The sequence below is a fragment of the Strongylocentrotus purpuratus genome, unplaced genomic scaffold (assembly GCF_000002235.5).
Source record: "Strongylocentrotus purpuratus isolate Spur 01 unplaced genomic scaffold, Spur_5.0 spur5_scaffold_21, whole genome shotgun sequence".
Lineage (NCBI taxonomy): Eukaryota > Metazoa > Echinodermata > Echinoidea > Camarodonta > Strongylocentrotidae > Strongylocentrotus > Strongylocentrotus purpuratus.
The window spans coordinates 2,932,785-2,950,446 of record NW_022145607.1 but is presented as its reverse complement, the minus strand read 5'-3'; the positions used below and the strand labels follow the sequence as shown (position 1 = coordinate 2,950,446).

Below are 17,662 nucleotides of genomic sequence, written 5' to 3'. Positions count from 1 at the left end.
AAAGACTGTGTTTTAAAATTGATAAAACTGTTTAGTCGAATAGCTTAAGATGTATAGGCACAACTTCACTTCACTGCTTGCATAAGCATGTGCACTATGAAAATTTACTTTGACTTTGACAATGGAACATGCGTCCCCGTTCAATATTTCTTATTTTCATGATCCAAAGTCATATTTACACGTTTAGACAACGATAAATAACCATGTACTGACATTTGCAGCCAGACAGGCATTATATCTGTGGTAACGTGTTTGACTTTCTGGTTTCAAACGGGGGATATTTACAATATAATGGTATATTCACTTCTTATGTGTAATTTATTATAATCTCTGACGTGATTCGTTATGTTTATATCATGTCGTTTAAATGTAACACCAGTCTCGACATAAAGTTGAAAATAGTGAAAATAAAATGTGGAAAGAAATCACATTCCAAATTAATATTTTCATGATTAACGATGAGGATATATTATGGGTATCATAGAACTTTAGAGTAATGTTCATCGTGCACATGTCAATCCTAGGAGTAACTCATGTTTTCCCCATGGTTCAAATTCATTCTAAAATGGGGGTCAGACATGGCTGGGTGATAGCAAGCTACTTAAAGATAATTTTGAGTTCTGGTCATGCGATTGCATTGTGAAAGAAACGGTGTGGAATCGATCAAAACAAGATGACCATGTAGCTTGTAAGTATTGGTGTGTACTTTAAGGTTCTGGAATCATCAAAATGGTAAGAAGTTTGGTCCAGTCTTGGTAAAAGTAACAAGCATTCTACACAGAAAGATGTAAACGGGACTACACATAAAAATGAGGTTCTCATTTTTAAGCTGTTATATGTCATATTTATAATATGAAGGCATTTGAAGAGCCATGCTTATCAGGGAACATTTTTTCTCTGATGTTCTTCCACACTTGCATAATAACAATGAACACGCTCAGAAATTATTGTTCACCTCTTCCCAGAACTCAACCTTTTCTTTAAATGGTCTATGTCAAATGACATGCTGACAAAAGGGAATGTCTTCGATATTAAATATGTTCCCTCAATTATTGAAATATAGCCGACCATAGACTATTAAACAAAGCATACATACACATAACAACGAATTGAAAAGTAGGCCATTTTGATATTTTCTTTCAAATAAAAACATACATGTATGAATATTAGCAACGACTATGAAATAGTAAATGTTTCGTACATTGTATACATTAATGAAATTCGAATTCGAACTATGATATTTGTTTGTATTTATTTGTACATATTACACTATCTTATAAACAAGAAAGTGACATCACGTGTGAAGACTTTGTGTTTAGTACATTGTAACAAAGGCAAGGAGGTATACGAACAGGTACGTGAAGTGCCACACAGAAGGAAGGATGAATTGCCTACAAGCCCCTGACCCTGTATGAGATTCTATTTGGGGTGTGGGAGTGGTAACCGTAGGTACAGTATGGACAGTAAGGCTTGTAGTTTCTTTGCCGTATGGCCACTCGAAGTCATTGCACATTGTTTGACTTACATCCAAAGATACATCATGTGAGCAACAAGAGAAATGAGTGATATGGGGTAGCAAAAATATGCCACTGGTAATTAGCCCATTATCTGTAATATCATCCTTGACGTCAATCTTCTGATCATTCTGGTAACATGATAGTGTGCTTGTAACGCTTCCAGTGGTGGCTCGACAGTGTACTTCATACGGATAATCAACATTTCCACTTAAAGTGATGAAGCATTTTGCTTGTCCGGGTGGGATTTGTACATCAACCTCCTTCTTTATAGTTTCATACCTAACGTTTTCAGAACTATGCCAGACTGCCGTTAAGACGTACCCATCCTCATCTAGAGTATCAACGTTATCTATCATTAGATTCACACAAGGAGAGGTGTCTAAATCTTTGACTGAGGTGGTAAACCTTCGCAACTGGGATGGGTTTTTGAAGCCCGCAATATCATTCTGTCCATTAATGCAGAATGGAAGAGGCTCGGATTGAAATCCAAGGGTGTAATATGGAACATCGTGGGATGTACTATTAGGTGGCCATGGGAGAAGGAATGGGACCACACCAGGTTTACCTGCTTGTAGCGTGACTCGTTCGATGCTATCGATGCCTGCTACAAGAACCGGACTTCCAGCAAGAATGATGGCCAAAGTGATAATCACCTGCAGGAAAGTTTGTACGAGGGCCAGGATTGAAGGACAGCGGTCAACCGATTTTTGACGTTTGGTCTAAATCAAAAGGGTATGAATTTAAAAAAGAACGTTGATGAAATTTGACAAAAGTCACGGAATATGTCAATCAGGAAGCATCCGATGTGAACAATAAAAATTGGGGGGGGGGGGGGGTATGGTTCGTTGATTGGAAGATCATTTCCAGCATTCATCGGACAGGGTGAAGGAGATTCCTGAAGGGAAAATCAAATACATCGTAGAAAATGTCATATAAGAATGCTGTGAAATGATATGATCCAAGAAGACAGAATAGCGACAATTAGTTTTGGTCAGCACGGGTGCTCTAGGATGAATTAGACAAACAACGAGAAAGACAAACAACTGGAATGAACACGTTATTGTTTCTTACAACCAAAATAACTGACCATTGTGTATAATTGTAATTTTTCATTCTCTATTTTTAGAATTTGAGTCCTCTTCTCATGCATAGGTGTGTTTGAAGCAAAACATATTACGGAATCTTCACGAAGCTTTGTTTGTCATCTCTATGATGATTTTAGAATTGGCTGAATGGTTGCTTCTAAACATATCTGTATTTTCCATTATCTTTTTTTATCCAAAGATTCAACCAAATATAGAGCATTTGCTTTGTTTAGAGAAAACTTAAACAAATAATAACCACTCACTCTCATTTCCCTGTTTTCATCAATTAGTGAGTGACATCTAGATTCCGGTTCTTCAGACGGATGACCGTCAGTCTCCATGGTTTGTAGATTGGGTGGATCGAATCCGCTGTATTGCCCTGTCTGAGGTCCATGCGGGGAAGAGCGGTGTGTGCCATGTGTTATGGTGTCTCCTTTCCTTTGCACTGGGCACTTCATTGCTTTTCTCAGACATATCATCGGATATTTTTCACCTTTGTCAGGACATTTCAGCTTAGCCTGAATGAAAGGATTGTGTTCCTGATAATCATCATCATGGGTCCTCGTGGAAAGATACTTCAAGGAGAGCTCATTGGATCCTCTCTTCGCAATATCAGCTTGAGTGCAGTCACTCTCATCCTCTCCATTATCTACCTGAGATGCTAACTGTCCTATACGTGACTGCGTGTCTGTATTCTTCAGTGATACCGTCACATATCCTCTGCTGATGAGATAATGATGGCCTACAGATCGTGGATCTCCTGTTTCTCCATCATCCGGGTCACCTCTATGTGGTGAGATGAGTTCTACTGCATGGACATGGCCCGCGTTTACAGCTACCTGAAGGGGTGTCAAACCATCTATATCCTTCAGGTTCATGTCACCTCCATTCAATGTAAGGTAATCGACTATGTCGAGATGTCCTTTTTGTGCAGCAGCATGGAGTGGTGTCCAACCCTCAGCATCCATCTTGTTTACATCTGATCCTTGTTCAATGAGATATGTCATGACTTCAATGTTGGCGTGAATAGCTGCAACGTGAAGAGGAGTCCGCCCTGTATCATTTTCCTCGTTCACATCGACTCCTTTGGAAATGAAGAATTTTACAAGGTCTATATGACCAGATTGAACTGCGGCGTAGAGTGGGGTCATTCCATCACATCTGTTTTGCTTTGCTCCTTCAGTTATGAGATATTTGACGGATTCTAAATGACCCCCTTGAACAGCATCATTGAATGGTGTCCAACCCGTGCCATCACTCTTGTTCACATTAGATCCCTGCTGAATGAGATATTTCATGACTTCAGAGCTACCGTGAATAGCTGCACCGTGGAGAGGAATCCGTCCTGAATCATTTTCCTCGTTAACATCGACTTCTTTGGAAATGAAGAATTTTACAAGGTCTCCATGACCAGATTGAGCTGCGGAGTAGAGTGGGGTCATACCAGCATATCTGTTCAGCTCCGCTCCTTCAGTCATGAGATATTTGACAGCTTCTATGTGGCCATATTGAACAGCAGCATTGAATGGTGTCCAGCCCCTGGCATCACTCTTATTCACCTCGGATGCTTGCTGAATGAGATATTCCATGACTTCAACATTACCGTGAATAGCTGCACCGTGGAGAGGAATCCGTCCTGAACCATTCTCCTCGTTCACATCGACTCCTTTGGAAATGAAGAATTTGACGAGGTCTACATGACCGTATACTGCTGCAGCATAGAGTGGACTATTACCAGCATATCTGTTTAGCTCCACTCCTTTAGTCATGAGATATTTGACAGCTTCTAGATGGCCATATTGAACAGCAGCATTGAATGGTGTCCATCCCTTGGCATCACTCTTATTCACCTCGGATCCCTGCTGACTGAGATATTCCATGACTTCAGTGTTACCGTGAAAAGCTGCACCTAGAAGAGGAATCCGTCCTGAATCATTCTCCTCGTTCACATCGACTCCTTTGGAAATGAAGAATTTTACGAGGTCTACATGACCGTATACTGCTGCGGCATAGAGTGGACTATTACCAGCATATCTGTTCAGCTCCGCTCCTTTAGTCATGAGATATTTGACAGCTTCTAGATGGCCATATTGAACAGCAGCATTGAATGGTGTCCAGCCCGTGGCACTACTCTTGTTCACATTAGATCCTTGCTGAATGAGATATTTCATGATTTCAGTGTTACCGTGAATAGCTGCACCGTGGAGAGGAATCCGTCCTGAACCATTCTCCTCGTTCACATTGACTCCTTTGGAAATGAAGAATTTTACGAGGTCTACATGACCGTATACTGCTGCGGCATAGAGTGGACTATTACCAGCATATCTGTTTAGCTCCACTCCTTTAGTCATGAGATATTTGACAGCTTCTAGATGGCCATATTGAACAGCAGCATTGAATGGTGTCCATCCCTTGGCATCACTCTTATTCACCTCGGATGCTTGCTGAATGAGATATTCCATGACTTCAACATTACCGGGAATAGCTGCACCGTGGAGAGGAATCCGTCCTGTATCATTCTCCTCGTTCACATCGGCTCCTTTGGAAATGAAGAATTTGACGAGATCTACATGACCAGATAGAGCTGCGGAGTAGAGTGGGGTCATACCAGCATATCTGTTCAGCTCCGCTCCTTCAGTCATGAGATATTTGACAGCTTCTAGATGGCCATATTGAACAGCAGCATTGAATGGTGTCCAGCCCGTGGCACTACTCTTGTTCACATTAGATCCTTGCTGAATGAGATATTTCATGATTTCAGTGTTACCGTGAATAGCTGCACCGTGGAGAGGAATCCGTCCTGAATCATTCTCCTCGTTCACATCGACTCCTTTGGAAATGAAGAATTTGACGAGGTCTACATGACCGTATACTGCTGCGGCATAGAGTGGACTATTACCAGCATATCTGTTTAGCTCCACTCCTTTAGTCATGAGATATTTGACAGCTTCTAGATGGCCATATTGAACAGCAGCATTGAATGGTGTCCATCCCTTGGCATCACTCTTATTCACCTCGGATGCTTGCTGAATGAGATATTCCATGACTTCAGTGTTACCGTGAAAAGCTGCACCTAGAAGAGGAATCCGTCCTGAATCATTCTCCTCGTTCACATCGACTCCTTTGGAAATGAAGAATTTTACGAGGTCTACATGACCGTATACTGCTGCGGTATAGAGTGGACTATTACCAGCATATCTGTTCAGCTCCGCTCCTTTAGTCATGAGATATTTGACAGCTTCTAGATGGCCATATTGAACAGCAGCATTGAATGGTGTCCATCCCTTGGCATCACTCTTATTCACCTCGGATGCTTGCTGAATGAGATATTCCATGACTTCAACATTACCGTGAATAGCTGCACCGTGGAGAGGAATCCGTCCTGTATCATTCTCCTCGTTCACATCGACTCCTTTGGTGGATATAAAGAATTTGACGATATCTAAATGACCAAACTGTGCTGCGGCATGAAGTGGGTTCATACCATCAAATCTGTTTTGCTTTGCTCCTTCAGTCATGAGATATTTGACGGCTTCTAGATGGCCCTCTTGAACAGCAGCAATGAAAGGTGTCCTACCCTTGGGATCAACCTTGTTCAACTCGGATCCTTGTTGAATGAGATATTCCATGACTTCCATGTGGCCTTCAGTAGCTGCACCGTGGAGAGGAATCATTCCATCATCATTTTCTTCATTCACATCAGCTCCGTTCGAAAAGAGGAATTTGACGATGTCTAAATGACCAAAATGCGCTGCTGCATAGAGAGGGGTCATACCAGCACATCTGTTCTGTTTCGCTCCTTCAGCCATTAGACATTTGACGGCTTCTAGATGGCCGTTTTGAATAGCAGCATTGAATGGTGTCCAACCCTTGGCTAGCCTTGTGCTAGCCTTGTTCACATCAGATCCTTGCTGAATGAGATATTCCATGACTTCTAAGTGGCCTCCAGAAGCTGCACCGTGGAGAGGAACCATCCCTTTGTCATGTTCTTCGTTTACATCAGCGCCATTAGATATGAAGAATTTGACGATATCTAAATGATTAGATTGTGCTGCGGCATAAAGTGGGGTCATACCATCATACCTGTTCTGCTTCGCTCCTTCAGTCATGAGGTATTTGACGCCTTCAAGATGACCCCCTTGAACAGCAGCATTGAATGATGTCCAACCCTTGGCATCAATCTTGTTAACATTAGATCCTTGCTGAATGAGATATTCCATGACTTCTATGTGGCCTTCAACAGCTGCACCGTGGAGAGGAATCTCCCCTTCATCATCTTCTTCGTTTACATCAGCTCCTTTGGAAATGAAGTAATCCACGATGTGCAAATGACCAAATCGTGCGGCGGCATAGAGAGGGGTCATTCCATCATAGCTGTTCTGCTTCGCTCCTTGAGTAATGAGATATTTGACGGCTTCTACGTGACCATATTGAACGGCAGCATTGAATGGAGTTCGCCCGGTGTTATCTTTCTTGTTCACATCAGATCCTTGCTGAATGAGATATTCCATGACTTTATTTTGGCCTTGAATAGCTGCACCGTGAAGAGGAATCACCCCTTTGTCATTTTCTTCGTTCACATCAGCTGCATTGGATATGAGGTATTTGACGATGTCTAAATAACCAAGTACTGCTGCGTCATAAAGTGGGGTCATTCCTTCATAGCTGTTCTGCTTCGCTCCTTCAGTTATGAGATATTTGACAGCGTCTAGATGCCCATATTTTACTGCTGCATTGAAGGGCGTCCAACCCTTGGCATCACCCTTGTTCACTGTGGATCCTTGCTGAATGAGATATTCCATGACCTCTATGTAGCCTCGAGCAGCTGCACCATGGAGAGGAATCCGCCCTTCATCTCCTTCTTCGTTCACATCAGCTCCCCTAGAAATGAGGAATTTCACGACATCCATATGACCTCCGAGTGAAGCGGTATATAGTGGGCTAATTCCATTAAACCTGTTTTGCTTCGCTCCTTGGGTCATGAGATATTTGACGGCTTCTAAATGGCCACACTGAACGGCTGCATTGAATGGTGTCCACCCTGTGTGATCTTCCATGCTCACGTTAGTTTCTTCTGAAACCAAGCTCTCTAAGATGTCAAGATAACCTTTTGCAGCCGCCGTATGAAGAGGTGTCTGACCCAGATCACACTCAACACTTACGTCTGCCCCCTGCAGGATGAGGAAGTCAACGATGTGTGCATGTCCTTCTCGATCCGCTGCATGAAGAGGACGGAGTCCACCCTTACTTGGTGTATTTGGGTTTGCTCCCCGTGAAATGAGATCATCAACATCTTCGAGGTGACCTTCTAAAGCTGCATTATACATCGGTGTGTAACCTTCCTTATCCATCTTGTCAGGGTTGAATGGTAGCTCTAGTTTGGAAGCACTGACATCACTCGGAGATATTTCATCCAGTAGTGTGTTATACATCGCATCCCAATCATCACTCTTTTCAGTCTCTAAGATGTCCATGATTTCTCCTGGCTGCAGAGGAGATGTGCATTCTTCCATTAGGACGCACTTGTCATCAGCAAATGCGTCGGTGTTCAAATTTACAAGAGCGCCGTGTGACAGCTCAGTCTTTTCATCCTCTATATCTGCACCCGGTTGTAGTGATGTAGGCGTATTAGACAGTACACTACATCCTGCATCTGTATGCCCTCTCTGTGCTTCATTGTGTTCAGAATCCAAAGCCCCGGATGTATGGTGTGATGGCATGTTTTGCAGTGATGTGATCAGTGGTATACCGGTTCCCTTGGCCCTATAACATACAAAAGGCATACTTATGGTATTGTACTCGATGCGATATTATGAAACCATTCATTTAAAACTTGTGAAATCAGTTGCGTCATTTTGACTTATACTTGTTCGAATTCCATTCTAAAATAAAGAGGCTGATATGGAAACGATCAATTGGCACCTAATTTTGTTTGTATTATGAAAATGAAATTTTAAGCAAAAAGCAATACAATGATATGCAATTGAAAAGAGGCAATAACATTACATGATGTCATTTGAGACTGACACCATATTCGGGGAAGGAGGGGGGGGGGGGGGGGGTGTCCATTTGTTTGAAATCTGGAATGTGACATTTAAAGTCCCTTGCCGCGTATTGATACATCATTGGATGTAATTAATGCCTGATTAGATGATGGTTTAGGTCCCCGGCTATTTGTTTTCAAAGGAAATTAAAAGCAAATAAATGCATTTTGTCTATATCGATTCGTAAGGAACAATGTAAGATTTGTAAATAAAATTTAATATAAAAATGATCAGATAGAGGAGAATTAGTTTCATCATTAGTAAAAGGTGTAAGGAACAATTAAATGCAAAGATTTTGACCCCAACAATGCAAACGGTTTGTGAGCGTTACGAAATAAAACCTTTAATAAAAAGGTTTGCCGTTAACAAGCATTCAACTGAGTGGATAATTTTCAATTAGAAAATTGAGTCTCATAAAGAAGTGAGTGGATCATACCAAGTTTCATCTAAGAGGAGCACATGACTAGTTGCAATGATTATCCAAATATAAACAAGTAATGTTTACAGATAATGGTGGTTCAAAACAAATGATTTCATGTCTGATGTCAATGGAGATCAATTAAAATGCCTAGGCATAAACACCGCTCTTATGATCGCGTTATTCGGCAGTGGGAGCCCCTTAGCAGCACACATAATAGAAGGCCAAGTAGAAGGAAAAAGAAAAAGAGGCAGACAGAGAAAGCAGTGGTTCGATAACATCGAAGAATGGACAGGTCTCACATATTCAGGAGCCAAAAGATTAGCACAGGATAGAAACAAATGGAGAAAGACAACAAGAAGATGTGCAGATGTGGTCGCCAATCGCCAGCAACTGACGGCGGCAGCCAGACAGACATTCGTTCTACTTTCTACTCATAAAATAATAGATATCTTATTCGACCACCCCCTTCCTTTCTCACCCTCTTCGTCTCTCTCTATCTCTCTTCTTCTTGATGAGCAATCTTCTCTACTTCTTTATCGTTATCATCTTTATCATCTCAAGAAATTGTCCATATTTTGGAATGAGCACAGACAGTACATTAAGTTCCTGCTCATACAGATAACGATCTTTAAAGACACTTTAGCCTCACTTTATTATTCACTGACAGACACACTAGCGATATGCCTTACGCTATTGTAATTTTCGGAATACAAGTTATAATAATTTATAACAAATATTTCTTGGTTTACCACGACCACTGGTTACGCTTTGCTTGTTCTGATACATTAAAATGAAGATAGATTTTTTTTTTGGTAAACTTACATGTTCCGTTCCTGAATTCCTACGTCACCATCAGCGTCTTGAGGAAGACTTTTCTCATTTTCAATTTCTTGTTCGAATCCGCAAGTTTTCTCAGTGACCTGAACAAAAACAAACAAAAACCAATTTCATCACAGCTAATGATGTCATAATTTCACAGGGGTTTGTCTCTTCAATAGTTACTCGTTTTGACATAACTGAGAATTGGGAAACAATATGACATCACATCACCTGGAACGAATTTGTACATTCTTGTTAGCTAATTCATGATGTTGCCCCGTTAAACTCTGAAAGCGATGCTTCTTCTTCAATACACCAAAATGACTAGAATTAGTTTATGGGTTGCTTTAAGCGTAAACTCTGCACTGCATGATGGGAGGAAGCTGACTAACTTCAACCCAAGAACAAAAACGATAACTGATTTTTGTTATCTTTTTAAAGGACCTTATCAAATTAAAATGCCCTCAAAACTAAGAATTTAATTTATTTTACAAAGATATTGTTGTCACTCACGATGCGACCTAGCTATTTAAACTCTAAACTTAAGAGCTGAAATTGGAGGCACTTATTTCCAGTAAACAAAGCCCAACGAAGTAAGATACCGTTCGTGTACATGTCATGCATTGAGATAAAAGTCTGGAATATCTATACACGTAGATAATATATATATATATATATATATGAAGAATTCATTCCAAAAGGAGCTAAATCCACTTTGGGTACTTCTGAGTAAATCGCCATTTTTATTTCTCCCCTTTCCCTTCAGCCATGTACCTTCATGTTGTTATATGTGTAAAAGGTGTCAACATGGACCAATAATGTATGATTTAAAACGAAGTTATTTATGATTTTTTTATTAATTTTTAGATTCTTATTTTTCGTGGATTTAGCTCCTTTTGGAATGAAACATGATATTGTACCAAAAATTTGTGAAATTTTAGGATATTTTCTCAATAAAGTCACTGAAATTTATTTTAATTTATTAGCAAACCTTTCCTTTTAAATAATAACAGTGAAATCACATTTAAAAATACCTTTTGAAAAGAAAGTAAACAACATATTACAGTTTCATTCCAAAAGGAGCTAAATCCGTTTCATTCCAAAAGGAGCTAAACCCATGTTTCATTCCAAAAGGAGCTAAATCCACAAATTTTAATAATTTACTAAAAATCAGGAATAACTGGTAGATTTTTTTTCTTATCATATATTATTGGTTCAGGGCGACACCTTTAACATAAATAACAACATGAAGGTACATGGCTAAAGGGAAAGTGGAGAAACAAAAAAGGTGATTTACTCACAAGTACCCAAAGTGGATTTAGCTCCTTTTGGACTGAAACCGATTTGGATTTAGCTCCTTTTGGAATAAAACATGATATTGTAACTAAAAAAAATTATACTTCCTGGTGAAACTTTTGAATGTGATATAGTGCATTTTGTCCCCATGTAGGAAATCATTATTTTAAGACAAAAAACTCAATTTTGATGAAATATGGATTTAGCTCCTTTTGGAATCAAGCTCTTCATATATCAATGTAAAATAGATTATGATTGGATTATAATTAATACATCTCTCCAAAAAATACCATTCATAATGAAATGTAGCAAACAAATCTCCTTAGACAGATACAGTCCAATCAATATTAGTGATCGAATTTGGCCCGACAAACTGATTATTTTGTTGATATATAGATTCCAATCGAATCAAATGCATACCCCCTCCCCTTGTCTTTCCTAGTTGTCACACAATCGAAATCGTATTACTTTTCCTTCTCACCCTTGTAAATAGGGACTTGAAGATTTGCGTGGACTGATACGAGTGACGTCCATTCAAGGCAGTGCATTAAAAGGACGTCGACCGTAGCAGTCCACATTGTCTTCGTGCAAATCTAAAAGTCCATAATAGCACGTTGTGAGCGGTAGATTATCCATGTTGCATTAGATGTTGGGTGTACACGCAACTCTAAAACAATAGACGCAAATCCTAAATTCACATTTGGTTAAAAATAAAGTGATTAAGTTTTGTGTAGAACCTACACATAACAGGCCCCGAAAATTATTACGAGTCCCAAAGCACTCAAATGTTTTAAAACATGTCAAATTAGTCCTTGGTCTAGTTTTAATACGTAATCTCCAGTATCTGTTTATAAGTGGTGTTGTAACACCTACAGGTATAAGGAACAGGTGAATTATAATTCATTTCTATTTAATTTAATTTAATTTGTATTGGCAAGATAACACATAATAAATGTCAGAACACCAATGCGGTCATATTCACTATGAAAGTAAACTTTGGCAGAAATAAATTTTCTCGCGTCCAGCATTTGTGCATGCATTTCCTTCCATAATCTTTTTATTTTCAGGAGAAAAATCAATTGCATGCCCCACCCCCTCGTGACACAAAAATCTAAGAACGTGTTATACTACAAGTATGTATGGGCTATGGTCAAGTATTCATTTGATTGATAATGATATACAGAATTGGAAGTAAGTCGAATGTATAACCTAGATGCTGATATATAGGTACACAAGGCTTTCACCAAATATCGTTTGTATAAATGCATAAAGTAATCGCACCATATTATATCGGTGAATAATTTGTTGAGGGCGATTTGTCGTTATACGTATGCTTATTTACTTTAACAAAAAGGCACAAGCCAGTGATAGAAAAGGAATAATACCCCCTCTCCTTTAGGAAAACATATCAAACAAACTGAATTTAATATCATTTTTAAACTTAAAAAATGAAATTCATTCCTGGTTGCTGAGGTTCGGCAAACGTTTGGAATTTAATTGGTAACTGATCGTACATCATTCGTAAATCAATTACCACCATTTTTCCAACCAAGTGTCGCCTGGTAATAAATCGACAACTACTGGCGATCAGTCTTCATTCAAGCTGATAATTTTTGCGTGTCCTTGGAAGACCAACAAAAAAACATTTCCACAACAAGTCTGGTCTGCAAAAGGTTTTCGATGCAGCAGCGTAAACCTCCAACCGACTAAAATGCTCCGAACCACTGGCACTGACTAAAAACTCCCGACCAGTGGTTGTCGGGCGTCCACGGCCGGTCGTATCTCTAGTGTTAGGTCTAAGACCCCGTTTACAATGAGAAAATGGCCATGGCCGGGCCAGGTCTACTCGGCCCCGCAATTCTGTGCGTTTACAGTGCTGGGCCAGGCCGCGGCCTAAATTGTAACCTTTCAATATTTTGTCAGAGTGGCGCTCTGCATGAATCTCTGCTCTGAATGAATAAACATGAATCTTTTCCCCAATTTCCTATACACGGCGAACTTTCACTTCCGGGGTAACAGTTGGGCCGCGGCCTGGCCCTGCGTGTGTTTACAGTGAGAAAAAGCCAGGCCAGGCCGCGGCCTGGCCGCGGCCTGGCCGCGGCCGAGACTCCCTCCAGAGCAGGGCAAAATGCGCGGCCAGATTGGCCTCGCATTTGGCCTATTGCGCGTTTACAGTGCTAGGCCAGGCCGCGGCCTGGCCCGGCCTTTTGCTCACTGTAACAGGGCTCTTAGATACTCAAAGAATAACTATTTGGAGGGGACTAATGAATATTACATTTTTAATTAGATGAAACGCCCGGGTCCTTTTCTAAATGAAGTTGATTTAAATAAAGGCAGTGTAATGAGAGAAACGGATCATAATTAGTAAAAATCTGATAAAAATCCAACAAAAGGATGGGAAAGTTATGAATCTTCAATTTGGTATCAATCAAACGCTATGTCATCTAATTTGCGTACACCTAGGCCATTCGTTTTTTCTGACGGAACCAGTTGTTAATAACAGAACTTTTAGACCCGGTGGTGGTGTTGCACTTTACATACCGCAACTATATGAATATGCTCTTAAACCTAATATGACTATATCTAACGATGTTTTAGAATCCCTTTTTGTTGAAATTAACAACCCAAGTGGAAAAAACTTAATTGTAGGCGTTTTATACAGACCTCCTCAATCAAATACTCAAAATTTTCTAAGAACTCTTAATGACCTTCTGCTAGATCCTCTGTTGAAAAACAAAGATTGCTGTATTATGGGTGACTTCAACATTAACTTAATGAATTGCAACATTAACAACGTTTCGCAAGAGTTTCTCGAAACTTTTTTATCCAATTCTTTCTTACCACTTATCACTAAACCCACAAGAGTGACAAAAAATTCAGCTACTATTATTGATAATATATTTAGCAATATAACCTACCCCATCCCCAAAGCCGGTATCATCCTAAATGACATTTCTGATCATTTTCCAGTTTTTGCTAAGTTGTGTATAAATAAACTTGTCAAAAAAGCGACGATCACTACTCCATATCGCAAAATAACTGATGATAATATTACTAATTTAATCAGTGATTTAGACTTAATAGACTGGTCGAACGTTTTTGATTCATTAGATGTTGATGAATCGTACGACTTCTTTATCAATAAGCTTACAGCGTCTTTAAATACTCATGTTCCCCTCACCACCCACCGGAGATCAAACTATAAAAAGACCCCAATTCATCCTTGGATTACAAAATCGCTTTTAAGATCTATCAACCGCAAGAATAACTTGTATTATAAATATATTACAAAACCAAGTGACGAATCTCGCTCTAAGTACACATTATATAAAAACACCCTTACCACTTTATTACGTATTTCAAAAAAAGAATACTATACTTCACAACTCAATTTGTACAAAAATGATATGAAGAATACATGGAAAATCATTAATGGTGTATTAAATAAGAAGAAAAAAGGATCAGCAATAACAAAAATCAAAACCAATAATACTATCACCGATGATGCTGATACAATCGCTGAAAATTTTAACTCGTACTTTTCACAAGTGGGTAACAAACTGGCACAACAAGTGCCACAGAGTACCAAATCATTTAACGATTTTCTTGTCAACCCTAACCAAAATTCCATCTTTTTTAATCCTACAAACACTCGAGAAATTATAAACATTGTTAACAATCTTCTGATTAAGAAGAGCGCCGGGTTTGACTGTATTCCCAACTTCTTATTAAAGAAAATTATCAGAGCTGTTGTTCATCCCTTGGTGCATATCTTTAATATTTCACTTCATACAGGTCGGGTACCTAATCAAATGAAAATCGCCAAGGTCATACCCCTCTTTAAGAAAGGTGATAATCAACTCGTTACTAACTATCGTCCCATATCCTTACTTACCTCGTTATCTAAAGTTCTTGAGAAACTTGTTTTTACAAGAACAACCACGTTTTTTAAAAAATACAATATTTTCTCACACTTCCAATTTGGTTTCCGTGAAAATCATAGCACCTCGCATGCAATTTTGTCTTTTATGAAAACAGTTACCACTTCCATTGATAAAGGTTTGCATACTGTAGGTATATTCCTGGACTTCTCCAAGGCCTTCGACACTATAAACCATGAAATTCTTCTTCACAAACTTTCTCACTATGGTATTAGAGGGAAGGCCTTGGAGTGGTTCAGGAGTTACCTTACAGATAGGACTCAATTTGTATCGGTTAACAACTGTAATTCTTCTACACTTCCTATTACCTGTGGTGTACCGCAGGGTAGCCTACTCGGCCCCCTTCTTTTTATTACCTATATTAATGACATTCAAAAATCTTCAAATTTATTATCATTTATACTTTTTGCAGATGACTCCAACATTTTCTTTTCTCATGAGAATGCGAACCAACTACTTAGAACTGTAAACTCTGAACTAAAAAATGTAACTGACTGGATCAAGGCTAATAAACTATCACTTAATCTGCAGAAGACCAATTACATGCTATTTAGCAACAAAATCAATAGTTTGCCAGGTGAAATTATTTTTGATAACGCTGCTCTTGTTAATGTTTCTACAACCAAATTCTTGGGAGTGTTTATTGATGAAAAATTATCATGGAAAACTCACATCGATAATATATGCAAAACCATTTCACGAAACATCGGTATTATCAATAAACTCAAATACTTTCTTCCTTCTCGAACTCTTCTTACATTATATCATACCTTAATATTACCATACATTAATTATGGGATTATAGCATGGGGATGTGCAATACAAACACAATTAAATAGGATCCTACTGCTGCAGAAAAAAGCACTCAGGATAATATTTCAAACACAATTCAGATCTCATACAGATATTTTATTTTTCGAAAATAATATTCTCAAAGTGAAAGATATCTATGTGTTCCAACTCGGCCAATTTATGTTCAAACTAAGTAAAGACGACCTCCCCGCAATTTTTTCCGATATGTTCTGCAAAAATGCCTCTGTACACAATTACCCGACTAGACAACGGAACTGTTATCACTTACCCTTAACACGAACATTATTTGCACAGAATTCATTTGTCTTCGCTGGATGTGCCTATTGGAATTCTCTTCCCAACGATATAAAAGAAGCCCCTAGTCTTAGCAATTTTAAACGTAAACTTAGGAAAACATTAATCAGCCAATACTCTCCACCAACAAGCCAAGCTCAAAAATCTAAACCTACGGAAAGATAAAACAAATCTTTCCTTTTGTTACTCCTCCTTTCCTCCTTTTTTGTTTCTTTTTTAAGAATAATCTAAACAAGCCTAACGACCTGGTGGTGTACCTGCCTCCTGTCCCCATCTCCTTCTTCCTGCCTTTCTCTCGCTCTCTATTTCTCTCTTGCTCTCTCCCCTCTCTCTCTCTCTCTCTCTCTCTGTTACTATATTTATCTTACTTTTATTTTTATTTTTACTTTTTCTTTTTTTTTGTATTCCCTTTTAGTGTGTTTTACTGGTATTAGCTTTCGACCATAATTATTTAAGCGTATCCATGTAACTAAGTCAGGGGCTTGCCTCATACAAGCTCTGCTTTTTTAGCAAGCCCCTCCGTTTTGAATTACTTCATCAAGGTCATTTTTTTTCTATTGTTCAGTACTGTTTTTTCCCACTATTTCTTATCAACTAAATTTTGTTCTACATAATACTGAATTTACTTTGTTTATATTATATTTGACTGTATTATATTATGTCTGTTTATATTTTGTTTGTTTTGAAACGGAAATAAAATCTGAATCTGAATCTGAATCTAAAACACTTTTAATAATACATTTAGAACATAGGTATAAAAACACTTTATCTTTTTATTTTGTTAAATTGGAAGTGAAAGTTTTTGTATAGGGCCACTTGTTGTGGTGCATGCGTGATAAATCATAAAGCAGCCTCATTGTGAAAGAATGATTTGAAATGTTCATCAATTTTTTGCTTTAATTTGTATTCTATTACTTCAGACACTTTAATATTACAGTGAACTTTCCCTATGGATTGTGGCTCAGAAGCCACGTCCGGTTCGTCAGACGATTTGAGTGGGAGATATTCTTTGTGAATGCTTTTGAACGTCAGGAGTGAGAACGTCAAGTCTATAAACCTCATAATTATTCATGAAATATGAAAGATAAGTAGATATGATATTATTTTTATTAGACTTTAATGAGTAAACCTTATAAAATGCGTTAGCCAGAAAATTACATTTTGCTTACCTCGACTCCATCTGTTAATGTTGATCCTGGCCCCATCTCCTCGTCATCCGTGTTCACCCCCATATTTGCATCGCCCTGTAGCAAGTGAAATATAAAGATATACCTTAGAAAGGCTGCTATCGACTGAAGCATTCTTGCTTATGATAGTTGGCCTCTGCATTTATCTTGATTATTTTTACTTACCTCCATACTTTCAAGCTTTCAATTATGCATTTTTATTTGTGTGTATTTAAGTTGTCACTCGTCACTATTTATGTTATATA

The 17,662-nt window shown here is 38.7% G+C and overlaps 1 protein-coding gene across 1 annotated transcript; it reads right to left on the bottom strand.

Moving 5' to 3' along the window:
* Nucleotides 1-232: 232 nt before the first annotated feature.
* LOC105439798 lies at nucleotides 233-17,462 on the bottom strand. The gene is made up of 5 exons (XM_030995085.1): nucleotides 17,400-17,462; nucleotides 9,890-9,987; nucleotides 2,866-8,365; nucleotides 1,839-2,236; nucleotides 233-260 (listed from the first exon to the last, which is right to left on the bottom strand). The coding sequence occupies exons 1-5, from the start codon at nucleotides 17,460-17,462 to the stop codon at nucleotides 233-235; spliced, it is 6,087 nt and encodes a 2,028-aa protein (XP_030850945.1).
* Nucleotides 17,463-17,662: the final 200 nt, after the last annotated feature.

Excerpts from the sequence above, each read along its gene's own strand:
- LOC105439798 (XM_030995085.1), bottom strand. The coding sequence starts at position 17,462 with ATGGGGGTGAACACGGATGACGAGGAGATGGGGCCAGGATCAACATTA. Across the intron at positions 9,988-17,399 it reads CATTAACAGATGGAGTCGAG|GTCACTGAGAAAACTTGCGG; the intron begins GTAAGCAAAATG and ends GTTTTTGTTCAG. Across the intron at positions 261-1,838 it reads GATACTCTAGATGAGGATGG|AAAGTCAAACACGTTACCAC; the intron begins GTACGTCTTAAC and ends GTTTGAAACCAG.